At 35.8% G+C, this 27,621-nt stretch overlaps 1 protein-coding gene across 2 annotated transcripts in view; it reads left to right on the top strand.

Moving 5' to 3' along the window:
* ERICH3 (glutamate rich 3) overlaps nucleotides 1–27,621 on the top strand; it is a 109,879-nt gene that overhangs the window by 19,533 nt on the left and 62,725 nt on the right. For both annotated transcript variants that reach the window (XM_074381021.1, XM_010347526.3), the window contains exons 2-7: nucleotides 2,743–2,836; nucleotides 5,368–5,493; nucleotides 9,051–9,122; nucleotides 10,728–10,856; nucleotides 15,756–15,914; nucleotides 21,302–21,517. In XM_074381021.1, coding sequence (XP_074237122.1) covers nucleotides 2,743–2,836; nucleotides 5,368–5,493; nucleotides 9,051–9,122; nucleotides 10,728–10,856; nucleotides 15,756–15,914; nucleotides 21,302–21,517 — 796 coding nt within the window. The remainder of the gene's footprint in view (nucleotides 1–2,742; nucleotides 2,837–5,367; nucleotides 5,494–9,050; nucleotides 9,123–10,727; nucleotides 10,857–15,755; nucleotides 15,915–21,301; nucleotides 21,518–27,621) is intronic.

The following is a 27,621-nucleotide window of genomic DNA, read 5'->3' as shown; positions in this document are numbered from 1 at the left end:
GCTGGTTATTATTCAGCTGTCCTACCAATGCTAGTCATATGATTATAGTTGTGGAAAGAGTTGCTTTACAAATGGCATCCCAAGCAGGTGCCCACATTCATGCCTAAATGGGAAAAGGTGAGAAAACAGATGTGTAAAGACCTTTCCACCCAACTGAACCTGCTCGACCTTTTGTGAGCTTGGACAGGCATTATGCACACATTTGTTAGTAGAAGCCCAAGACAGTAGAGTTCAAATTAGGTGCTACCAAAGCTGGCGAAGCAATTATTAGGATGTCAATAGTAAAGAAGTTACAGAGCCTGAATTAAGGAAGGGGATATTTTATCAGTCAATAGGGAAGTTGAGGTTTATGTGATCCCAACTTTTCGAACCCACTTCATTTAATCAGGGTTTTAACACTCCAGCTATTCCAAAACTATTGATTTTTTAAGAAAAAACTTGAGCCTGAGTAACAGACAAAAGACTGTATATGATAGCACTCTAATGATTTATCTTAAGAATCTGTGAACTGTGGAATCATGATTGTTAGGACTGAGAGACACCTGCTCACCTTTCTGAAATGAGGAGCTGAAAAGATATTCTGAGATTTAGAAAGGGTAAGGTATACAATGTTGACCTTTTGGAGACAGGAAACCTTTGATGAACTATAGGACACCAAGGCAGTTCATTTAAAGATGGTTTCAAAGCATTATCCGGAGCTGGTTTTCGACGTGCCTTCCTGAAGCTCTTGGGTTGTCTTTTTACATAAACCTGGTGAAACAGTGGCTTTTGCAGTTGTTCATGTGTCTCAACTCTCATGTGGCACCTTGGTTTCTAAGCTTTGTAACTGCTTTTCGGTCTCTTTGGTGGATGAAATTAAACCTTTCTTACTGTTTGGGCAGCATGGAACTTTCCTGCGACCAGCTGTTAAGGAGAAAAAAGGCATGAAGAAGTCACCCAAATCATCTCCATGTAATTAAGGAGTACAACTAAAAAAAATGTTGCTAATGATACTTACTTGACTCTATGAGTCCCTGCTCTGGTCTTAGAATAAATTAAGAACTAACTGCTAATAAATCGTATGGATTATAAAACTTTGTTACAGGTAATAGGGCATGCATTTTTTCAAAGACAGCATTATGTTTGGGCTGTCTTTAGGCTTTCTTGTTCTTTTCCTTTCTCTGCCTCTTCCTGACTCTGCTTCTGTCTATCTCTTTCTGTCTTCCCCTTTCTCTTTCTCTCTCTATATACACACATACAGTAGTCCCCATTTATCCATGATTTCACTTTCTGTGGTTTTAATTACCCATGGTTCAGCCACAGTCCAAGAATATTAAACAGAAAAATTCCAGAAATAAACAACTTGTAAGTTTTAAATTGCATGCTATTCTGAGTAGTGTCGTCAGATCCTATGCTGTCCTGCTCTGTCCTGCCCAGGATGTGAATTGTCCAGTTTTCTTGGGTATCCACGCAGTATTTGCCACCCACACTTTAGTCGCTTAGCAGCTGTGCTGGATATCAGATCAAAAAAGCCTAGTATACATAGGTTTGGGTACTATCCATGGTTTCAAGCATCCTCTGGGGGCCTTGGAATGTATTCCCTGTGGATAAGGGAGAACCACTGTATATACTAACATCTATGTCTGTGTCTATGTATGAATGTGTATGTACATGCATCATGTGTATATACATATGTGTGTGCCTGTTTTTGTAACGTAGTAAATAATCAATGAAAGATAGGTTAAAACAGAAAACAGTGCTCAACTTTGGCATATATACTTAGGTCGACAATCTACTAAGGTTTAGCATACAATCAAGAAACCAGTTTATCCTCTTTAACTCTTAAAAGACTCTAAAAATCAAAAGTGATCTATGCATTATTGGTTAGGTGCTAGATGTGAAATTAATGTAAATCTCTCTCTCTACATATATAGAAAGTTAACACTTTAAGAGCTTAAATTTAGTTAGGAATTTGTAACTATAAAAATAAGTCCCAAACAAAATTGTATCTTTATTTACTGAGGACATTATTATTTTGATACATGACAAATAACATCAGTAGGGATACCAAGAATAATACTCTATCCTGGCCTTCAAATCTAGCAGAGGAGATCAATAAATAATTAAATATTATGTGATGAGATAGTAACTCAGGGTCTTATGAGGTGGGAGGTGGGGGCTGGGGAGTGGAGATCTACACAGCACACCATGGCATGTGAGAGAATATTTTCCAAGAGAAGAGATGCTTATACACCACGGGTATTATCTGCTGGCTGGCAGGTGAAGGAAGGGCCTTCACAGTTAGGGGACCACATCGTATTCTGAACAAGAGAGACAGCAGGTAAGTTTGAGTTAACAGAGTTCAGGGTATGTCGCGAGAGGCTGAAGAATCTGCTGAAGTAGCCCTTACTTTCCCATCTGGCCTCCTCTGTGAAGCCCTTTTTGACAAACGGAGCTGGTGGCCTCCTTGTGTCTGCTGCCATAACTTTTTGCATATTTCTGTTGTTGTACTTTTCCCACCCACTTATTGATTTGCGATTTCCATACTTATCTGTGGAATAATTAAAATCAGGATGATTTCCTAGTTCTTATCATAAGGCCTAGAAAACAGCAGGGACTCAATACATGTTTATTAAACATATACCTGCATGACTGGCAGGCTGCATGAGTGAACGATTATGCACTGTTTGGGGATGAGAGAGTAAAGAATTGCCTTTGTTATACCCCATGTAAAACCTTATGGGTTTTATTTTTATATTTTAGGCTACTTGCAGCGTATAACAGCCTTACAGATAAACACTTGGCTGGGTATTTTAACAATACAAGGATAAGGCAGCATCTCTTAAGATCAGGACTGGTAAGTTTTGGTTTACTTTTCACCTATCTTCTTGTTTCATTAAGTCCAATAATTCCCTACCTTTTCAGGATTTCTCTTTGAGTGACATCGTCCACTTCCCCTCATTTTAGAAAAATTACTTTCTTTCCAAAGTTTTGATTTATGTGTTTGAGGTTGTTTGAAAAAATAGGAAGGCAGGTCATAATGACTGCTAAGAAAACTTATAAATTATTGAGGAAAGGGCCCTGAGAGGTTCCAACAGCATATTTCATTTGTCTGTTTATTCATTCATTCAACACATATTTATTCAACACGTTGTATGAGCTAGAAACTGCTAGGAATTGAAGATAAAGACCATTTTACTGTCTTCTTCAGAAAAAAAATATTGCTTTTGATATTTATAGAATATGGTATGGAAGACATGTACATTTCAACCTTTCTCCCTAAATTTAAAAACAATTATTTCCTGTGATGGTTTATTGATAATGTTGGTGTATTTCATTAGCTTTCCAACTGTGCTTAACACAAAATTGCGATTCCTCTAAATGTATATTATGTGAAACCTTTTAAAAATGTTACAGTATTCCGTGGAAAGAAAGGGGTATGGCTATAGAAAATGCTAGTTGTTTACCTTCTTAAAACACAATGGGTTTCCTTAACTATTATTGTCATGGTGTTGAAAGAGCAGGTATTGCATTTCTAATTGTTTCTGTACTTGGCACTCAAGCTGATCTCAGAGAGCTTGCTTTTCTCCTCCTGGGGCTTTGTTATCAGACAGACCTGGCTGAAACCGGGCTTGACACTCATCGGCCATTGAATCTTGAGTAAATCACTTTCTTAACTTTTTCAGTTCCAACTTCCTGTAAAATGAGAATGATGGCACCCAGCTCTCAGAATTGTTGTGGCAGTTAGAGATGTGCAATAAATGGGTGTTGTAATTATTGTTACTATTAACATCACTTCTTTGGATAACAGTCTGTGAGCTTGCGTACAAATGGAAAGGACTTTGTATTTACTTATCAGCATCATTAACAAGCACTGGTTGAACACCGGCTGCATGCATCACAATTCAAATAAGAAAGATGCAGCCCTTTCTCTAGAGGTTCAAATGTAGCCTCTCTGCTAGCAGTGTTCATGGTCACCAGGACACTTGACAGAAAATGCAAATGTGAGAGCCCTGCCCCAGACCTACTGAATCAGAAGCTCTGGTAAGGGGCCTATCAATTTTCAACAAGCCCTGCAGGTGGTTCTCATGCAGGGACAAGTTTAAGCACCTTTGTCCTATAGGAGCTTCCACTCCAGTTGGGGAGATCAGACATAGTCGCAGAGGGGTGATAACAGTGACTCCTGTTAACTGCCAAGGGAGTGGCAGTCAGGATATTTTAACATTTCCTCCAGCTCAACACACGTTACATGATATCCCATGGATAACACATTCAAAGACTGTAAGTGGGTTATTTGTGATTCCAAACACACTTTCCATAGGTATACCTTTTTCTTCCATTGGAAGATGTATTTGCAAAATAGATTATCAATAACCCGTCACTTGTAGCACAACTCTGGTTGATCTCAATATTCCAGTGTGTTGCAACTCTATTGTTAAAATACTACAATTAGCAGAATTAAAAATTTATATGTGGCTTGCATGAAAGAGGAGAGCAGAGCTTAAATAAGTGGAGAAGAAGAAGGTGAGCAATCCAGATGGGTAACACTATTTGTTTACAGGGGATAGCGAACAATACAACAAATCAACAAATATGCCCACAGGAAGGAATAAGGAAAAGAAAAATAAGTAAATACAAAACAAAAATGGCCACTCTTGGGACTTGCAATGATGCCAGTTGAGACCAATATTGAATATCTTGTATGTATGCTAGCGCATAATCTGTAAAAATCTGAATCAAAACAACAAATTAAATTACATTCCAGGCTGGAGAGTGGAAGAAAAAAAGCAGTAGGAAAACAAAGTAATGAAACCAATTATTTTTAAAACAAACTGATGAGCTCCTCTGTAGCTCCCATGTTTGCCCTTCAAAGTATTTCCTTCGAAATCATCAGCCCTATGATCACTGCTCCTGGGCATTGTTTCAAGGTAGTACCCCACCCCCTTCCTCTGGGAAAGTGTTCAAAAGAGAAATGAAAAGAACACCTGGGTTCCATCAAGGGAAAATTCTTACTCTGATGAAAACCTTGTTTTAAACGTCAAGTGTACTACCTGTGTGTGTTTTCACAAGAATGGGTATATGAGACTGCCTTTCTCCTTTCTGCCCTATGAAATATTCATTTAAAGTGAAAGTTTATCAACCATGGTGATATACTCCTTTAGGCTTAGAAGCTCTTGCTGCTGCTTTCTCTCACTGTTTCTTCCCTCTCCTCCTTTTTTCTCTCTCTCCTTCCCTCCCTCCCCCATCCCCAATGCGTGTGTGTGTGTGTGTGTGTGTGTGTGTGTGTGTGCCTGTCTGTATTCTCCACCCTCCAGCCTCTCTTTTTTGGAAACTAACACCACATTTTCTATTTTATATTTCTATGTATGTTTTATTTATTCATGACAGATCACAAGAAGTGGAAGAATACTTTCCGAAAAAGAATATAAACTAAACATTATGAAGCGAGATCATCAAAAATATATTCGGGAGTGCTTAGCCCAGGCAATTTTTCATAAAGTTCTTGATATGGAGGTACAAATATATATATATTTATTTATTTATTTTTATTTTTTCTGCTTCCATGTCACTGAAGATGGAGGTATAAATCTTTATTGTTTTCTTTATAATTGATATTTTCTAATATGATAATTAATAATGCTTTTGTACCTAGAAAAAGAGATATTCTTCCTGCATTTCATTAAAAAAGAAAATGAAACAAAGAAATTCTCAATATCTCTCTGGGTAGCCAGGAGCCAGAAGACTAGCATAAGCCTTTCTTCATTTCAGTTGGAGAAAAATATGGACATCATTATATATTTTGTGATATTTAATTTTCCAAATGTAGATTTTTCATTCACAATGGCTACTCTAAAACATACCAGCCCTCACCATCTGTACCTCAATTTCCATTTGCTAAAAAAAGTGACATCTGTTTAAATATCAGTAATTCCACTGCCATGAATTATTTCAGATCTGCTATTCTTTTAAGGCTCTGAAGCTCAGCCGTATGTTACATTTCAAGGAATAGGCATTTTAACATCTGCTGTCCCTCCTACCATAGGCCATCCTGGTCAACATAGATGCACAAACCAAGCATCAACAATATATTTTTTTTAATCTGACAGGGCACTTTAGTGGGATATCTAGCTAATTTGATAAATTATTTCAGCCTTGCTCCATGGTACTTGTAGTTTCAAGCATCAACACCATTTCAATCTCTGTGAAAAAGCATGTAACTTCTTGGCTTGACCACAAAAAAACAGTAAATCAGAAAACTTGGCTCATAAAACCATTGACCTGTGAGTGCAATAAACATTTATGAACAACTGTAGAATCATCAGTAAACCAATACTAAGTCTAGTGCCACTGAAAATATTTATTATTATGCTACATCAAGTAAATGAGGTGTTCACTTAAGATGTGTATAATCTGTTAATTTAGAAATTCATTTTCTGTGTCATATCATGTCCACAACTTACATAGAATCATTGTTTGTGGCCCCAAATTCTTGCTTATAAAAGTATCAGCTGTAATTTTTCTGTGAAAACAATAAATAGGCAGCATAAAATTAATTAATACATTGTTTCAAATTTACTCAACAGGCACTGAGTTCTCTGTTGGTCTTAATCCTTGAAGTCTAGTTTTCCAAAATCTCAGTTAACACATTGTGACACATCATAACTGTTGAATATGCCATTATTTAAATATTTGCAGATTCCTAAAGTTTTGAATACATATTTTAGATAAATGTTAGTATCTAATATACTAAATAATGTAATTTTTACATAATAGAATGGCATATATTAATACAATGAAACAAACAATATTTATCTTTAAATTGTCACATTTGTCCCACATTTAGTTTATGCTGTTGCTCCTTGCTAATACTGCTGTATTAACATTCATGCATTCACTCATTTAACAAGCAATAATTACAGGTGTCCTATGTGCCAGTATGAGGCTGTGCGTTTTAGCTGCAAGGTAGGATTAAAAACGTGACTAAGTGCTAGAAGAGAGGACCAAATAGATGGGGCTCGGAGAAGAGAAGGATGACTTTTCTCTGTGGGAGTCAGAGGAAGCTGAACAGAGGTCTTGCTCTTAGAAGACCGAGTCAAGCTTCCTATGAAAATGCGGGAAGGGTGTTCTAGACCTAGGAAGTTCCAGAGGTGTGAAAGAACATAGTAGATGGAAAGGAGCCCTCTAGAGGCTGGACTGCACAGTGGGTTAGTTGGCAGGAGTGGCAGGAAGTGACATTCTCCAATAAGTTGGTACCCAGTCTCTGGAGAGCCTTAAATTCTCAAGTAAGTTTGGGGTGTAGGTGATGAGGCGATGAAATGTTTTTCAGCAGGGGAGTAAAAGAAATGAGCAGAGCTGTTTTAGAAAGATGATGTTGCTAAAAATGTGGAAGATGGATTAATGAGCTGGAAAAGATTGGAGGTGGGAGGTCAATTAGGAAGCTATTGCCAAAGGGTGCAAGCCAACAGCAGTAGCCGTAATGCTGGTAGATGCAGCTGTCTTACAGAGAAGCTCAAGTGGGAGAAAGAATTAAGCTGACTGAATAGGGAGTAGTGAGGGAGAAGAATGAGCTCAGAAGAAGGAGTTTCTCACCTGTTTGGAGGTATGTGCACTGCAGGAGATCAAGAACAACAACATGGGCTGAAAAGAAACCTTCCAGTGGTCAAAAACATGTCTGTAGAATGGTGTCCTGGAAGCTGGAAGGTTCTCACAAACTGCAGAATGGTTAAATAGGATGAGCACCTGGGGAACAAAAGGAAATTAGGTTTGACCCAGAAGATGAAAACATTGGCGGCCTTGGTAAAAGGAGTTGATGAGGTAGGGACGTGGCACGCCAGCAGATGTGGATGACTACAGTGAGTTGGGAATAAATGGAAGATGGAAAAAATGTTGATAGTGAATTGAGCATTTTGATGATAAGTGGGTAGGAGATCAGAAGAAGAGAGGGAGGAAAGGGAAGTATTAAGAAGAGGATTGATGATAGGGAATTATCGAGTCTGCAGGATTCCTAAGGCAGCAGGAGGGAACCAAGAACAGAGGAGAAACACTTTTTTCAAAGGCCCAATGAATAAAACACTCTAAAATACATCTGATTAATTTCAATTATCTTTGTAGGCAGATTATTTTTATGTAAGGCTTATTTTTAAATTATAGAATAATTATTACAAAAAATTTGGGGAAAAAAGGCATAAAAAGAAAGATAATTACATACAATTCCTCCTTTCAGAGACAACTACTGTTAAGATGCATTTCCTTTTAGTCTCTTTTCTATTCATATTTTTACCTTAGTAAAATCATACTATGTTGTGACAGGGACATCATGGTTTTGTGAAAAAAACACAAGCAAAACACAGGAAGTTAGTGTCAGATAGGCCAAGGGTGAAATTACAGCTCCTCCGCTGGCTGGGTATACGACCTGGGGCAAGTTCATTATCCTCTGCCTCAGGGTCTTTGTTTGTAAAATGGTATGACCTGGCAATTACAGTCGATCAAGAAGAAATAATGTATGTGAAACACCTGCCTAGCACAGAGACAGACACACAATATGACCTTGATAAATTATATTTCTGACAAATTCTGTATCCTGCTTTTGTCCTGCATTATGTTCATTGTCCATTTTTTAAACAAAATCTGTATGAACCTTACTTAAATGATCAATTATATATTATTCCATCATATGGATGTGCCAAAATATAACCATTCTTTTTATATTTCATGCCGTTTCTGCATTTTTTTTGCTTTGAAGAAAAAAGGGAAAAAAAATCTTTCAGACAGTGTCTTTGTGCATAAGACATTTAAAAAAATTACTTAGATTTCCCACAGGTTTAGAAGTGAAATTTAAGGGTTAAAGGTTATGAACACTTTTAACTGCCTAATGTATGTTCAAAATTGAATTTCCAAAAAGTTACACCAATTTATATTCCCTCTTGTGCACTGATGCAGGTGATTCTTCTCCATCTCAATGACAAGAGAGGTAATTGAGAATATAGTTAGCTGTTGGAATTATTTTCCTCTAAAAAGGTCTTTGCTATAACTGATGTGATTCTCTCCTTCATTCTTTCCTGTATGCTTAGCGTTACCATCAGCTTGAAATAAAAAAGAAATTGGAGACCTTAGCTAGGAAGGAGCGAATTCAGAGGTTTAAGGTAAGGAGCTATATAACTCTCTTTTACTTTATAGTATTATTTTATGATTTAAAAAAAAAAAAAAAAACAGTGAAACTATGATTCAAGTTCCCTGGGACACTTTACTTTTGAGTAAAACATAGTTGGATTCAATGATGGTTACACCAAGCCTAAATCCTAGCCACCATCATTACAGAAGATTGTGACAAAAATAGGAGCTGTTTTTGCAAAATAAATTTTAATGAGGCACAAACCTTTCAAAGACAAGCTTGAAAATGTTCTTTTGCTTTTATAATTCTTGTGATAGTGGTCAAGAGATGTATGTTCGTGTCTTAAGAAGGTAAAAATGGATGGTAATGTTTTCAACCTGATTGAAAACAGGGCTTTTTAAGAATGAAACAATGGCATATTTTCATTTGAATGTGACCCTTGGAACTATATGGTAGAAAGGATTCTCTTTAGCAAAAGAAAGCATGATAAAATGTAGACATTTAGTAAAAGTCATTTTCAAGTCCTTGTTTTCTATTTTTTAAATATATCTTCTTTGCAGTGAATGTAGGAAATAAATAAACTTGAATCAAGAGATGAGAGATTCAGTTACATTCAAGATTTCCATTTAGGTTGACAGTTTTACTTAATTTCTTGAGTCATTCATAATCACATGTTGTTCTTAATTTTCTGTATGCTGTAGTATTACCAATGTGTGGCCTAAGATGTTTCACAAACTGATGAATATTTTGTAAAGCTTCTGTAGAATAACTTGCTATAAGAAACAGTAATTTTTCACCCTTGCATGATGCATTTAGGTCTATTTTATCAGGGTGAGAAGATAATTTTGTTACAAAAGTGTTTTTAAATGGCAGAAGATGGGTCAGTTTTTCAAGATCAAAGAGTTGGTGTGTAGAGATTTGTGGTTAATCCAACTTTGCCAATATTGTTCTACATCAAGGACTGAATCATATATTCTATAATTTATCTGCTGAAATGTTGATGGAGAAAAATGGTTACTGAAAAAAAGAGTCACTCACATTGCATGAAGCAGGAAAAGTTGCTGTGTGTTATTCACAGTGGCTCAGGTAGCCAAACCACTGCAGGAAGTACATGGGCATTTTGTAGCATTGTCGGAGATGTGTTACTCTTGTGCCTCTTCCTATGATTTTTATTTGTAACAATTTTCACTTTATTACTGAATTTGGCACAAGATATATTTTAGCTTTCCTTTTCTTAAAATGTGGGACACTTTTTGCCTAATGGAATTATTTATTTTCTAAGTTAGAAAAGTACTACTTTTGGTAGTCTACTGACCACGGTAGTAAAGCTCATGCTCATTTATGCTTTTTGTAGTGTTCTGCTTAAAGCAAATTAACAAATATTACTGCTAAAATGGAGGATACACTGCTTTTGCAGTTATTTCTTTGAGTACAGCTAAAGTAGACTCAATTTTTTGCCTTTTACCACCACCTAACTCCTAAACAAAGCTGTGGAAACTTTTCCTAACTACCATGAGAGGCCTCAAAAGTAACTCTTGGATTTCTTTAGTTATATAGTATTTCTTTCACGTCAGGCACAAATCTAACCTAGATTACTAACTCTGCATCTATTTGCTAAATTGCTTTGTTATTCTAGGGAGAGCACACAAGAAGATCTGTTGAAAATAACATGCCAATCCTGTCTCCCCATCCCCCAGTTGGCCCAAAGACTAATCGTGGCCATCGTATTCTGGTTGATGAAGGACATTCTAGTCCATTAGCACTGGTGAGTAATATTAAACACTTTGTTATGCAGTATCCCAGCTAATTAATTTATTATTTCTTATTCTCAGAAAGGATACTCTCTGGGAGCATGTCTGCATAATCCTGCCAGTCCTACTGAATGAAAATATAGTCTTATATGAGTTCAACTCTGTCTCTCTTGAATGTCTCACTTCTAGTCAATATCACTACTGCTAAATCAATTTTGCTCATTAATGCTAGATTAGTTTTCTGGAAGTGCAGATTACTTATGTTACTTAGATATCTAAATACTTTCCCTGGCCCATATTCTCTTTAGAAAAGCCCAAACTCCCAAATGACATTTAAGACCCTAAACCATAGAACCTCAAGTTAGCTATTCCAATTTTTTTTCTGCATGATTACTCTTTAGCACCCTTCAATACAGAAAAATTGAACCACTATTTGTTCTATACATATTCCATATTTTCTGACCTCTAGATTTTGTTCTTGCTGTTCCCTCTACTTCCAGCTTATCTGTATAAATTCAGTGGCACCATATAGCATATTGGGCTAAACACTAAACACATTTGAGCTCCTTTTATTAAAAGTCTGTGCACATACTCTAAGATAAAAATAATTAAATGTGCAGAAATTCTATCTGAAGAAACTAAACACTGATATTTTATTCCAGGTTGATTTGTTTCTAACCTAAATGTGGTATTTGCTTGAGGGAAGGTAAAGTACCTTGGAATAATATAGATACAGGAAAAGATTTGTAACACATTTGCTGGAGGTTGATAGTTTAAGTTGTAAATGAATTGCTTGATTATATCTTCATTCTGCTTTGTGTAGCCTAATATATTTTCTTGTTAGCATGAACTTTTTCTGAATTGCAAAACATTTATGGAGAAATTGCAATGCTTTCACAGATTATTGAAGTAGGTTCATCACATATAGTGTTAAGCCTTTGACATTTTTCAAAGGGTAAATATGTTTTGACATTTCTTGATGAACAGCTCAGATGATGAAAAGCAACCGTCTTTCCTTTGTTGTCACCCTATTTCCAGGTTTGATTTGAATGTGTATATGTACATATTCTTTTACTGGATGGCAAATTCACTAGACTCTCAAAAGCTTAACCTGAGTGAAACAAAAGAAATAATCAAGTGCTGTTTTCTGTCTTCCCACCTGTTTCAGAGAGGAAAAATCCTTGAAAGGCTTTCTTTTCAATTTTCCAGCTGAACACCCTCAATAAATAGTTTATGAGACATCCAGTAGATCTTAATGTTATAGGAGTGAAAAAGTAATTTTAAAATTACAGGAAACACTGACACCAGCTTCAAAAAACTTTCTCTCTGGTAAGCCAGGATTCTTCACGTGGCCAGCCCTGATGGTGCTTTTGCACCTTAAGGGATACCTACTGTGATCTTGGAATTAAATAGTTCCCATTTTACAGAAATCCAAATCCTCTTCCCCCCACCTTTTTTTTTTTTTCCAATCTGGATAATATTCTTTAAATTTGACTCACAATCTCCAGGTGTCCCTGAGATAAAGATAATCCTTTTGAGACATTGCCATTGATTTTTTTTTCTTTTTTAACTTTCTTAAATGAACAAGGAAACATCCAATACAATGTTAGTGCCCTTGGTAAACTAAACTTTCAAAACAGCATACAGATTTTTAGTTGTACCACTCCCATTAAAACTATGAAAAATCATTTCAACTAATTCTGCATATGCTTGGAACATGGACCGCTACAGATCTTCTACTAAGTATTAGAAATAGCTAAGCTGAGTGATCACCAGGCAGTTAATTTCAATTCATATTCTGGTATGGTTTTGAGAATGTTAAGCTACAGTGCCATATTTATTCCAAGAAAATATGTTACACACAATTTAAAATATAACGAATTTAAGGTGGCTTCTGATGTGAACTACAACAATTTGTAGCTCACAGCTGTTAGCTAATGGTGCAGATTTGTTTTTGGAGATAAATGTAATCAGTTAAACATTTGACTGCCACATTCATCTAACTGAATGATATCTATATGCAAATGTAGGGAAGTAAAATTTAGAGCACAACAGCCAATAGATCATGTGCTAGTTTGCAGTAAACTGTTCCCTTAAATTTCTACAATAGATTGTTCAAGTTTTTGTGTTCAGTTTCATTATTTGACAGGAGAGCGTCTTGAGGCATATTTGTTTTACGAAGCTCAAAAGAACTCTTTTGGGTAATCTGATTCCGTTGTTCATTCTAATTTCTCTTTGCAGGTTTTAAGACCTTTTACCTTTGGTCCATGCAGGCTTATCTTTTGTTTCTTTAAACCAAATGCTGCTTTGGTCAATTCACTTGGCTTCTCATATTGGTCGTGATACAGGTTTGTGTATGGGAACCATAAATATAATAACATTAGAATAAACAAAAGGGTCCCCTCCCCATCCAAGCATATACATGAGTCTCAGCTGACATGCCATCTCAACTCTATGAAGTCATCAAAAGCCCAGACTCCTTTTGGCTGATCTACCAAACTTAGAGTGTTGCTTTTATCCACAAAAGCCAAGATGGTATATCACCATTTGGATATTTCAGCCAGAGGGAAGGGGTAAAGTGAGAGCATATGTCTTCTCTCTAAGCATATGATCTGGAAGTCTCATCTGTCACTTCTGCTCACATCTTATTGGCCCAAACTGAGGCATACATCTACAAAGAGTTGCAAGGGATGCTGGGAAATATAACCTTTATTCACAGTAACCATGTTCCCAGATAAAAATTCTGTTGCTAATGAAGAAAAGAAGACAGGTATTAGAGAATATTATCTTTGCTACTCTTCCCATGTCTTGCTCACAACCAGCTCTCTTCTGCGTTGGATGTTCAAATTCATCCTTCTTTTTTGCTTATCCATTTTCTTCTCTTGTTTACCATTTGGATAAAATCTAACTGCTTCTGTGAAACTTTAAATTTTATTAGCCTCTTTGACTTGCCCTAAAGTTCCTAAGAACTTTTGCTTCTAAGTTCTGTTCTCAGGTAGTTTATTGTCTGTTTGACAGTATTTGTGTGGTTCATTTGGCACTAATTGTTTTGTGTTGCCATTAGATGTTAAAAATTACTTTTTATGTTGTCATGGTTTCCATGGTGGGAATTCAACAAATGTAGATTTAATAAAATCAGAGATTTAGCAACTTAGGACATGCTTCTCAAACCTAACTTCTAAGGCTGGTTTTTGGCAGTAGGAGCTGCCTTATCATCATTTTTTAATGTATGTACACACACTTTTCCAGAGCTGAACACTTCTTGTTCACCATTCTTTAAAGTGATATATTAAACCTTAATCATGAGTCACTTAAATACCATCCTTCTCACTCTCCCACCTAAATATGTATGTACTATTCTTGATAGGCTCTCTACTATTGTATTAGAACAGTTGGGTCAAAAGTCTTATTTATTCTACTTTTGACATATTGCTAATCTTTTTTTTTTTCTATGATAACATCCCACTCTGGCCTAGGGTGAAGTGCAGTGGCACAGTCCTGGTTCACTGCAGCCTTGACCTGCCTGGGCTCAGGTGACCTCCTACCTCAGACTCCCAAGTAGCTGATGCATGCCACCACACCCAGCTAATTTTTGTATTTTTTGTAGAGACAAGGTTTGACCATATTGCTCAGGCTGATCTGCAACTCCTGGGCTCAAGTGATCTACCCACCTTGGCCTCCCAAAGTTTTGGAATTATAGGTGTGAGCCGCTGCACCCAGCCACATTGCTAATCTTTATACTAAACTAACAATATTCTTTCAATGCCCCAAAAGGAACTTCTAATGAACTATACTGGCACTTTTGATATTTGCTGCAGTATATTCTTGATTAGAAAATGCATCAGTCAGTGGGCTCGGCAGATGGCAGATGGCTCAAACAAATAGTGTAATTAGAAGGTGTTTAATAAACTATTTACAAAGAAGTAGGCAGGGCTAAAGAGAACCAACTAGGGATGCTAAGCCTGTTATGGTCGGCATATCAGAAGCCACAGCACCCAGGCCTAATGGGGGAACAGAGGAATTGGATACCAGAACCAGCTGCAAGTACCTGTAGCTGGGAGAGGGCTTCCCAGCTGTGGTCTTTGGGAGACGGAACCAGCTGGCTCATTATGACCCTGCAGGGTCAGTCAAGGAGAAGAAAGAGCCGAATCTCATCTCCTCCTAATGCCTCTCACTGGTGGACTCCAGCTGAAATCCTGAGCTTAGTTGGTACAGTCCCAAAAGGAATGACTCCCAGAGTCTAGGTCGGGCCAGAGAAGGTGAGCAGTAGATCTACAGGGACAAATGGAAAATATCCAGTGTAGAAAACGTATCCCATTTTATATAATAGTTTCCAAAGTTGCCAGTTACAGTTTTTTATTTTTGTTTTCCTAGTATTTCAAGGATGCCATTGAATAAATTGCAATGCATTTCCTTTCCTCTTTTGTTTGCATTATATTGTCTGCTTTTACTTCGGCACCACTCTTAAGGCTTAAAAGATTCAGAGTAGAGTTTATATTGAAGACATTTAGACAGAAATGAGTCCATTCCAATAATATCCTTTTAGACCCCTAAAATAGGAACATTATTCAATGTAACATTAAATTGAGCAAAACCATTGTATGAGCAGCATAAATTATTATCAGCAAGTTTGCAGTATGAATAAAAATACAGGAATGTAAAGGAGGACATCTCCTTTGTCTAGAGTACTCTATAATTGTGGCATTTAGTTATGTAGAGGACTTCAACACCATATGTTTTAACAAATACTTTGGGTCATAAGGGTATGTATAATGCAAGGACATAATTAAAGTTTAATCTGTTCAGTAAAAAGGCACCATTAATTACTCTAGGCAATTTATTGGGTTATTAATTGGTTCTGGAAACATGTCAAGGTACTAATATAAATGGAATTTTTTCCTCTAATTGTCTAGACAGCCCCTCGACCATATACTGCTCCAGGAAATATGCAGCCTCCTATTCGATTACAGCCTCTTCCCAGTAATCCTGCAGTAGAAACTGTCCCAAAGGTAACTTCAAGGTTCAGATCAAAAACCTCATTGCTGGAAAATGAAGCTCTGTTTCCCATTGGGGTAAATGTTATTTTTTTCAATAAATATATTTTAATTTTTGAATGGAATGTTATAGATTATCACAGTTTTCAAGGTATTATATCTGATTATAATCTACACAGTGAAAATTATGTATGTATAAAACATTTACTACATGTGATTAATTATGTCTTATTTAAATGGGAAGGCCTGTAATTTGGGTCACTGAGCAAAAAAAGTAAGAAATAGATTGGTAAAAATGTATGGTGATTTCTCATTAGTTTGAAAGGTTGATTGAAAAACAAGGGGAAAACTTTTCTTAACCAGATATGACTTCTATCAGAAAAGACCTAGTGTTGACTTCTTCCAAATTTTATATGCATGAAACCTAGAAAGTTAAACTTTCCAAGAATAGGTTTGCATTTGCATGCCGACTTAGTTTCCCATCAATGTATGAAATTGCTTCAAGTTTGACTTTTAGAAGGTTGAATACAGAAGGAAAAGAATGTCCATTTTTAAAAAATGCTGAGTTAATCATACATAGGAGCTTGATTCTACTTCCCTTTCAAGGTTATATCTCAGGTAATTTTCACTTATTTTAATAGATCACAGGAAGGAAGGATGGCAACCATGAAACATGAATTTCTTAAATAGGGAGGAAGAATTAGTACATTCACTAATTAGGGAGGGTATTGTTAATTTTTCCAACATGAAGAAAATTTTGCCAACTTACAAAGAAACCTGAGACATAAGTACGATCGTCACTATGTTCAAAGGAAATATATTCCATTTCTTAGAAAACACAGATATGAAATTAAGATATTTTTATTTTAATTGACAAATAACTTTGACATTAAGAAATTAATTCAGACAAATTATTGTGTTTAACAGTAAAAGTATAAATACAACTCTAAAAATACTACTATATTTATCCACTTCATGTGCTTTTCAGCTTCTAAAGCACTTTTCAGAAACCTTATTTCAGTTAATTGAATAATAGTTTTCCAGAAACCAAGAGAAATTATCCAAAAGTGGTGATGTTTCGTCTAAGGAAGACTGCTTACAGTTAGGCAGAAACTTGTTGAGCCATGTGTCAATTAGTTTGACACTTTCTAGGCTCTGATCTCCACTTTGAAGGCCCAGAGATTTCCTGTTTTAACCAGGGTCCAGGAATAGTCACATCTTGCGAGATTGCCCAGGCTAACTAAATGAACTCAAAATAAGCTCATTTTTCTCTGTATAATAAATGAAAATAGGAAACTCAATGATATTCAGGGGCCATTTATTCACCAAGAGATGCCATAGTAAAAATTTATAGAAGAAGTGCATTCTCCCCCAGTTGGCAGACATGTATGAGAAGCCAAATCACAATGAGAATGTTGCCTAGTGAGCATGGAATCAGAATGAGGAGATACAGTGCAATAGAGTGTTAATTCTATCAGGCTTAGGTGGCCTGATACTCCCATCTCATCTTGGGAATGGGCTAGCCAAAGGTACCAGAAAATTCAACGTCTTTGGCTAAAACCCTCTGTATCCTCCAGTGGTAACTTTGCCGTTAGGACTAGAAATATTCAACGTCCAATAGGTAGGATTTCCTCTCCCCTAGATAGTATTCAGATGGGTGTGTTCCATGCTTGCCAAGTTGATTATATTTTTTTTTAAGTTCCATAATTATTAATTCTACTTTGATCAATAGATTGTCCCATCAGATATGTGAACACCTTCAATCAGGTATTATTTAAGCTCTGCTGGCTGGGAGCAGTTTTTTTTTTTTTTTTCTTTAATGTGATTTTTCAAATCCATTCTGTGCCACTGGATGGATTTACTAATTGAATCTTTACAGGGCCTTTTCCTGTTTCAAGTTTTTGGGGTATGAGTTATTGAGGGACAGGCAGCTAATGGTAGCTTTCATGTGCTGACAAGATTGAGATCAATTCCACAATAATGTCAACTGGCTAAACTCACTTTCATTTAGTAAATATTTATTGAGCATTTACTGCGGCCTAGGTACTGCTTTAGGCATTAAGACAGACAAAACTAACTTATTGGCACTTATAATGTAATGTTCACAGAAAAAATATACTGTGATTATGTCTTTACATGTAATTTTTTTCAACAGCATTGATGACAAAAATGATTTAATATAAAATCAGAGAAGAAACTCTTAAAGAAGAATAGTATTCTGCATCATTGCTGAGCATGTAGTGAGCACCCAATACATTCTTATTGCTCTTTAAAAGAGTAAGGTGTATACTTTTGGAAAGCACTTGAAGGTACAACAGATAGAAGTAGGTTGAACTTTGCTAAGTAGCAGAAGTTAGAGTCTTTAATTTAGAAAAAAGTGATTTGGTCAAAAACAGACTATTTGAGATAATAATGACTTGGTTGAAAATGAATGTCTTTAGAAGGAGAGTTTCTCATATATTATTGGTAGAAGTAGAAATTGGTACAAACATTCACGAAGGCAATATGAAAATATATATCACCATTTTAAATGAATGTGCTCAAGCATTTTAACGAGTAGGAATTTATCCTAGGAATACACACATATGTGTAAAGAAATAGATTCAATAATCTTTTGTATTTGCAGTAGTGAACAATGAGAAGTTATCTAAGTAATAAGGTATTCTTTTAACTTGTTTTGTTATATTAAAGAACATTTAAAGAGTATAAAGTAGAATTACTTGCACTAGCATGAAAAGATGTCCAAAATGCTGTCAAACTAAAACCAGCAAGGTAAAAAAAAACTGTTAATTTATCTGAAAAATTGGTAAGTCGTTTCCAAACAAGGCATGCAATTGACTGATACCTACTCAGAAATAATTTTTTTTAAATCCCTAGACACAAAAAGTTCTAGATTCATTGATTTTCTTTTTCCTATTATTTTTTACTTATTTTTATTTTTTATTACAATATAAATATACCCCATTACAGAAAAATTGGAAAATACGAGAAAAGAAAAGTTAGAGCATGACACAATGCAATATAAACCATTCTAACAATTGTAAACTCCTTGGTGAATATCTGCTTAAATCTCTTTCTGTTAGTAGAATTTTTTCAGTCAAAATATGGGCTTTCAATGCCCTTCACTTGTAAGTTCCTTTTGCTCATTTAGCAATGAGAGATACTTGGAGGATAACTTCTCCTTATACAAAATAATTGTTCAGCAATAGGCATATTAAAATACAAACTAAGAGGGCTGGGCGTGGTGGCTCAAGCCTGTAATCCCAGCACTTCGGGAGGCCGAGGTGGGTGGATCACGAGGTCAAGAGATCGAGACCATCCTCGTCAACATGGTGAAACCCCGTCTCTATTAAAAACACAAATATTAGCTGGGCATGGTGGCGCACACCTGTAGTCCCAGCTACTTGGGAGGCTGAGGTGGGAGAATTGCTTGAACCCAGGAGGCAGAAGTTGCCATGAGCCGAGATCATGCCATTGCACTCCAGCCTGGGTAACAAGAGTGAAACTCCATCTCAAAAAAAAAAAAAAAAAAAAAAAAAATCTGTAATGTGTTATTTTAATGTTACCAATCCAAGTCAGCCAAACGAAATAAAACCAAACCAAACCAAAATGGTTTATATAAATATGAAGCACTGGCTGAAATTGTGATATTCTATATTTCTATTTCCATTCTCTTATATGACTATTAAGAAAAAGATTTTTTCCCTGAGTCAGAGCTTTGCTATTTGTACCACCTTGTCCTCTGAATTATGCAATTATGGCTGATGAGAAATTGTGGTTTTATTAGTTCTACTTGGAGAAATTTTCTCCAGGGAATAGCCTGTTTTTTTTTAATGATATTTATTATTGTAAAGTAATCCTCTTTGGACTTTTATTGATAATGAATCCTCACTGTATTGGTTAAACGCAGCCATTCTTCAACTAAACCAAACGGAAACAGATATGAGGAACTGAAAAAAGATACAAACAGTAAAATTAAAGTATTTGTACAGCTTCATTCTCCTTTGATTAAAGTTCCCCAGAAACCTACTTACATGAGAAAGACTAAATTACTATAATTAGTACTAAGATCTGCTAAGCAATTTTACCTGACTAAACTAAGAACTTTAAGCCTTTAAGTGATTGGGCATGGTGGTGTGTGCCGGTAATCCCAGCTACTGAGGCAGGAGAATTGCCCGAACCCAGGAGGCAGAGGTTGCGGTGAGCCGAGATCGCACCATTGCACTCCAGCCTGGGTAACAAGAGCGAAACTCCGTTTCAAAAAAAAAAAACTAAGTAAGTTAGCAAAAAATTAATTAGAAATTTAAAAATAAACATAAGTACAAGATAACTTTATAGTGTATAAACATAAATAGATTGGTGCAAAATAGATAAACATACTTAAATATTCCTTAAATTTGGAAAACTACCTCAGATACACAAAAATTACCAATTTGTGAACATTCAGTGACTCACTTAAAACTGACAAATGTAATAATTGGTTATGCCTTTGGTGTTTTTTAATGAATAAGGTAATACATGCTGACTAAACTCTAAAACAATATGAAGATATATCCCTAAAGGCAGCCCCTCATTCAAATTTTTTCAGTCATTTTTGTTTTAAATCAGAATTCACACATAAAATACTTAAAAGAAATTTATGGTCACACCATAAAGAACCTTTTTATTTCAAAATATATAGATTCATGTTTTTATTTTTAACATGAATCTGGTGAGATCTATCATATGAACAAAGCAACATTTAAACATTCTTTTATTGATGGACTTGTATGATGTTACATTTTTTTCAACTAACTTCCTTATATATTCGGAAGTATGTTTGTGCACGTGTGTATTTGTATCCTTATACACATTTATATCAGTGAACTTGTATAGTTACCTGTGCAGGATTTATTCCTAACACCAGAATTTCTAGGTCAAAAGGTATGTACCTTAAAATTTTGATAAATACCTTAATTTTTCCTCTGTAAATGTGGTAATAGTTTATTCTAAATAGTACACGAGTAATTTATGCTAAACATGCCAGTTTGTTTTCAGCTTTGCAAACCCTGGATATTCTAATACCTAGATGCCTGAAATCAGAATATGAAAGAAGTACTAATTTCCTATTGCTAAGTATACTAAAGCTCTGCTTTGAAGGACACTTCAAACTTCTTAATTTTAAGTTGTTTACTTTTATTGGATTTAACTAATTGTTGACGAAAAACTTCAAAAGTATTATAAGAATGTCATCACTTTATGATAGTTAAAAAATATCACATAAGGTTAAAATTTTATGAATATTTAATTTGCTGCAGATACCACAAAGTGTCATTTTTCAACAGTCTGGAGTGTTTTGAGTTTGCCTATTGGTATCAGTTGTGTTTGCATGCAATGTCAATCATATAGACTTGTCTTTAATTTTGGGTTACATTGAGTCGGTGATTCTGTTTCATTGGTTCTTACATGATGAAATATGATTACAGGGCAAGAAGGCAGTGATGAAGTTCAGGAACTCCATGAGCAATTCACAGAGAATGAATTCATATCAACTTCCAAACATTAACAGCTACATGATGCCTATTCCTCCTCCACCTCCCCAAAATGGGAAAATCACAAGAGAAAATAGATCTGAAACGTGGAGAAGGAGAAGATTTCGTCCAACCACTGCTCCAAATGGCTTAGAACCTCTTTTTACCAGGGTGATTATGAAACAAATTTTTAAAAATTAATTTAGCACAGATTACATTGCACTATTAGATTTCTAGATTTGCAGTAAAAGAATTTGGAGAAAATTGCATGCAAAAAATGTTGTGTGGAAAGAAATACAATTTTATAAGTAAGCCTGAATGAATCTGAAAGCAAAGGCTTAAATAGTTCAGTTGCATAATGAGGTTAGCACAACTAATAATAAAAGATTTAACAACTCTTGTGGTCAAATTTAATTTGAGCAATATCTCTTTCCAAATCATTTATTTCCTTAAATTCACCTATTCAATCACACGTTATTATAAGTATCTTAACATCTCTTTTGTAAAAATTCAGAAACCCCGATATACCTAAAAAACAAAATACAGTTTAACAATTTATGGCAAATTACTGTATTATGCCTAGAAAAATTTTCTTTCTGTGTTCTTTGAAAAGACTACAGTTTGTTGTACTCATTTTCTCCAAATATTGATAGAAAAAACAGTTCTAAGGCCAGTTGGAATTTATACACCTACAAGCTAGTAAGAAAGCAAAGACCTCTTCATTTTTATTATGTTAAATATCCAACCAATAGCAAAGTTTTGTGATTGGCAAATAAGCTGGGTCAACATTTCACTGACTGACCATGAGGAAGTGAAGTGCCAGCATGCACATAGATTCTTCCAAACCAGCCTCACCTTCGGGGACCTTATTCACCCCATGTCCACATCTCACTCCCAGTAGCTATCCTTACCTCTAATCTCAAAAAGTGGGGACCATCTTCTTCCTTCTTGCTTGAATTTCCTTTTTTCAACTCTACTTTTACCAATTCTCTCCTGTTGTGGCTGTCTCTGACAGGGTGCTTTCTCTTTCATCCCCAAGGCCGACCCTTGCCCTGTGTCTTCGATCAGATACTCTTCCACTGTTAGTGGTACCTCGTACTATCTGTCATCCTCTTTAAATTGGATTTGCCACCTTCGTCTAATATTCGTCTCTGTCTCTCAACATACCCAGGCCTTAGATAAGGGAGTCAAATGCTTTCATCACATGCTGTAACCTTAGACTTCTGTTTTATCCTGCTCTTCATTAGTGAGTTCTCTGTAGAGCAGTTTACTGAAGCTTAGCCTAATAACCCCAAGCGACTCAACTTACAAGAATATTCTTGCTCACAGTCTTATCTACTGTTGGTCAGCTGTAATTCTAAGACCCAGACTGGAGGAACAGCTCAGAATGAAGGAGTCTGGGGTTTGCCGGCCTCATGGGGAACAGAACCACAGCATGCTTTTAAGGTTCCACTCAGGAGTGGCACATGTCACTTACACTTGAATGCCATTTGGCAAGTCCTTGAGCAAGCCTGACCTCAATGGAGTAGGAAGTATCAATCTCTCACAGAAAAGGACAGTGAATATTTGGAACAATAACAGAATCGACCACATCCACTATCTTAATTTTTCCCTCTGCATGCTGGTATTGATTTCCATTTGGCCAATGAACATGCTCTCAAAAGGTGTGACTCACACTTAGCAAAAACAGTGACTTACTCATCATTCCCAAATACTTGGTGGTAGGATTTGATTTTCAGATGTTAAAATGTCTTACTGGAATATACTCTACCTGTTCATGCTCTTTAAAAAACGAGTCTAAATGTCTCACGAGCCATTAGAATGTATAAAGTCTTATCTATATGAACAAGTTCAACAACAATAACCAAGCAAGCACCATGCACTCACAACATCTTCACAGTGAACCCTACTATCAAATTATGCAGGAGCCCCCTTTCTCTCACCCCATCGTTCTTTACTTTATTCCAGAGCACCCCCTTTCTCTCGCCCCATCGTTCTTTACTTTATTCCACCACCCTGACTTATGTGAACTATGTCCCTGCTTTTCTTTAGAGTTCGATCACTTATGCATAAAATTTCAAAAATAAGCTCAAACCTAGCATTGTAATGAAAGGACACTATTTCCAGAAGAAAATAAGCTGAGTAGAATATTTGGATCATAGTTTGAGTTTGGTTTTTGAAGAGTTTTTAAAAGCCCCTTCTGAGGAAGTCAGAGTGACCAGGTCACGAGTGTGTCAAGGTATCTGGTGAGGTCCTAGTGTGAGTCAGACATAGGATGTCTAGCAGGAAAATGATCAGGGGAATATGCTTCTGTAGCTGGGCATGGAGGAGGGATCAGCAGCTTCTTCATCCCAGGGTCATGACAAGTGAAGCACAAATAAGCATCTGAGCCAGGTTCCCGTGGGATGCTGCATTCAGGTTAGAAGCACAGCGTGGTGTCAGCAGGCATCCTGGCTTTGACAGACATTTTCATGTCTGTTTCCTGAGTCAGAGGGCTTCAGTTTGACTTACTCTTTTTTTTCCCCCAAGGGAAAAAAAATACCTCTGTTCTCTCTCTCTCTCTCTTTTGAATCTCTATTTTGGGAATGTTAGAAGTACTAGACTGATGCTCTAAGATTCTTAGCTTTTCTCTCCTACTTTCTACTTCTTTGTGTTTTTGTTCTACTTGCTGAGAGGTTTTTTTCAGTTTTATCTTCCACACATTCTACTGAGTTTTTTCTTCTGCCATGTTTCAATTCTAAGAACTTTTTTTCTGTTCACTGAATGCTACTTTTAGAATGCATCTTATTCTTGGTCTGTATGATTTTAACTCCTTGGTATTTGCGGAGACTTGGTTTATATGTCCAGTTTTAGGAAAGAATAGTATTCTTTAAATGTTGAAATCAGGGTTCTATAGATGTTCAATAGATAAATTTAATGATGTTACTCATATTTTTACATTCGTAGACTTTTTATGTGCTTGGTCTCTTAATTCTTGAGTTATAATGAAAATTCTTTCTCTGTAATTATGGATTTGTCAAACTGTCTGTGTCAAGTTCTGTTTTGTAAATGTTTAGAAAATCTTATATGCTCTCAGACTTCATTTTATTTTAATCTTACTGGTGAGGGAATCCTTTTCGTCATATTACTTTTTGCCTTAAAAATCTATTTTGTCTAATAATACTTCTTATTTTCTTTAGATTAGTGTTTGTGTGTGTGTGTGTGTGTGTGTGTGTGTGTGTGTGTGTACTGTATGTGGAGAGTTGACACTTGAATAACATGAGGGTGAGTGATGTCGTTTCCCTGCACAATTCAAAATTTGTGTATAAAATTTTGACTCAACCAAAACTTAAGTACTTATAGCCTACTGTTGACTGGAAGCCTTATCAATAACATAATAACATAAATATTCAATTAACACATATTTTGCATGCTATATGCATTATAAACTGTATTCTTACAAAATTAAGTTAGAGAAAAGAAAATGTTATTAGGAAAACTATAAATAAGAGAGAATACATTTATAGTACTGTACTGTATTTATCAATACCATAAATTATGTCTTCTGTTTACAAAATGCATTATCCACCTATGAGCAACCTCAGCTAGAGACTTCAATTCAACCTTTTCTTGTAATGTCATGACTTTGCTTCCTGGAGTGCTTCTAGCATCCAGGAATTCATCATCAGTGAAACTTTGTTGTTATTCAGAGTTTATGGTATTACACTAAACACAATGAAAAATATCCAAAACTTCGAAGGATTATGTTTTACTTGACAAATGATTTTCTAAAGAGATGAATTGCTTATGTAGACATGATTAGTAACACGTCGCATTTTAAGTGGATACTTGCAACACTTGACCTCACTACAAGGGCAAGAAAAGGAGGCTATGAAATTATTACAGTAGAACAGTATGTACTGCAGTTAATTTTATACAGTTACGATTTAATGCTGCATCTTTATATTTGTTTACATTTCTCTTGATTGTAAATGGCACCGTGCATGATCTGTTGTGTATGTGTAAGTTTCGATAAATCTTAACTTTTTATAATAGATTTGTATGTATTTATGGTAGTAAATGATAAAACAGACTAGCATTTACATATGTTTTATGCATTCACAAAATACCTAACTTTTTCTTATTTTCAAAATATTTCTAGCCTATACAGTTTGCTTCAAATTTTTTCAAATTGTTGTAAATATCCAAAGAATTTTCCAATATATTTATTGAAAAAAGTCTGCGTATATGTGAACCCATGTGGTTCAGACCCATGATGTTCAAGGGTGAACCTTGTATGTACACATAAGTATGTGTGTGTACATATGTGTGTATGCATCATTTTCACTTTCAGTCTTTGGTATCTTTAGATTTAAACTTTAGGCTTTAAGTGTGTTTCTATAGTATATGGGTGGATTGTGTTTGATTCAATCTGAGAATCTCTGTTTTATTAATAAATAAGTTTAGTTCAATTATATTTATTTTGTTTAGTGATATATTTAGACTTATTTCTACCATCTTAGTATTTTTAAATTTATTATGATGCTGTTTCTTTGCAGAATTGTAGGCTATTAATTGCCTTCTCCTTAAACCTCTCCTCTCTTGCCTTCCATGGCATTCTGCTTTCATGCTTCCTCACTGCCTCCTTTTACCTCTTCTCCTACTCCTTTGTGATTCTTTTTTCACCTTCACCCATAAATCTAGCCATTTTTATAGGCTTCAGTCTTTACACTTGTTTTCTATTCAAGACGTAGTCATCTTCACACATGATTTCATGCTAGATGTCTGTTGGCATTGACCCTAGCCCCAATCTTTAGGCATAGAGTAAAAATGGCTCAGTGGGGAGAATCTTTTACATTAATACTTGAGTTTAGTTTACACTTTTACATTAATACTCGAGTTTATTTAGATATGGAAAAGATTCATTTAAGGTGAGATGGCTCTTGTGACTAATTTACACATAAAATCATCTTTCATTTTATGACTACCATTCACCAAAGCATCTTTTAAAGGCTCTTAAAAAAGGAAAGAAAGAGTAAAAAGCAATGAAATATAATTAAACCTTATGGAAAAACTCTCAACATGCTCCTTTACTGATTAAAACCTTCACTAGTTGACCCTTTCTTAATGAAAGCAGGTATATCCTTCTGCAAGGTTTTTAAAAATTATTTAGATATGGTGAGACTTACAGATTAAGAGACAATTGCTATCAAAAAGATAGATTGTTACAGTTCCCAAAAAGAGAGGACATACCATGTGCATTGATTATGGATCCATCTAGAATAATGTTTGCCAGTCTGGGCATTGAAGTCCGGCTAAATTGATAGGTAAAATTAACCATGGCAGGGCCAGGTGCAGTGACTCACATCTGTAATCCTAGTGATTTGAAATGCTGAGGCAAAAGGATCACTTGAGGTCAGGAGTTTGAGACCATCCTGGGCAACAAAGCAAGTCCCCATCTCTAAAATAAATACATAAATAAGTAAAGAAATAAAAATCAGCCAAGCATGGTGGCACTCATCTGTAATCCTGGCTACTAAGGAGGCTTGTAAGGAGGAACTAAGGAGGAAGTTCGCTTGAGCCCAGGAGTTTGAGGCTGTATTGAGCTATGATTACACCACTGCACTCCAGCCTAGGTGACAGAGCAAGATCCCATCTTCAATAATAATAATAACAACCCTTACACAACATTACGCAGAGCCACATAAGGAAACACCAGGATAGGTTAGGAAGCAGAGGAGTGAGGAAGAAAATGTGAGCAGGAGCCCTTATTATGATTTCTATGGGAAAGAATAGGTGAGGAAAATCCTGAAAATCTAAAGCTCTGATGCCTCTGTAAGGATTGAGGTGTTTCTGGGCATGTTAGGAATAAGCATGAGGTAAGGTTTACACAGTAGTAAGAAAACTGGCCCAGATAAAAATGAAAAAGAAAAAAGAAAGCATACTAAAAGCAAAGATGGGAGGCAAAACCAGAGAGAAAGAGAAGAGAAAGGGAAGAACATTTGCAATGTAGTGATGTGAGGTTTTCATACAACCAGTTCCTAGTCTTTAGGATATGAACACTCTTCCTCTGGCTTATGTCAGATTTTCTCTCCCTAGGGCTACCAGCATCAACATGGGGATTGCTACTCTTTACGGTCAGGCTGGTTTTGTACCAGTCTTTATCAAGGAATAGTCAGCAAAGTTGGCATTTGGTTTAACAGGACACTGTGAATCAGTTTTCTTGTTTTGGTACCTATTGAGTTACTATAAATGTAGCAAGCTTCCTATTTAGGTTGGAACCAACCTACTGTAGC

The sequence above is a fragment of the Saimiri boliviensis genome, chromosome 11 (assembly GCF_048565385.1).
Source record: "Saimiri boliviensis isolate mSaiBol1 chromosome 11, mSaiBol1.pri, whole genome shotgun sequence".
NCBI classification, from domain to species: domain Eukaryota; kingdom Metazoa; phylum Chordata; class Mammalia; order Primates; family Cebidae; genus Saimiri; species Saimiri boliviensis.
Note: the sequence above shows the minus strand (reverse complement) of the source record. Positions and strands in the feature narration are given on the sequence as shown.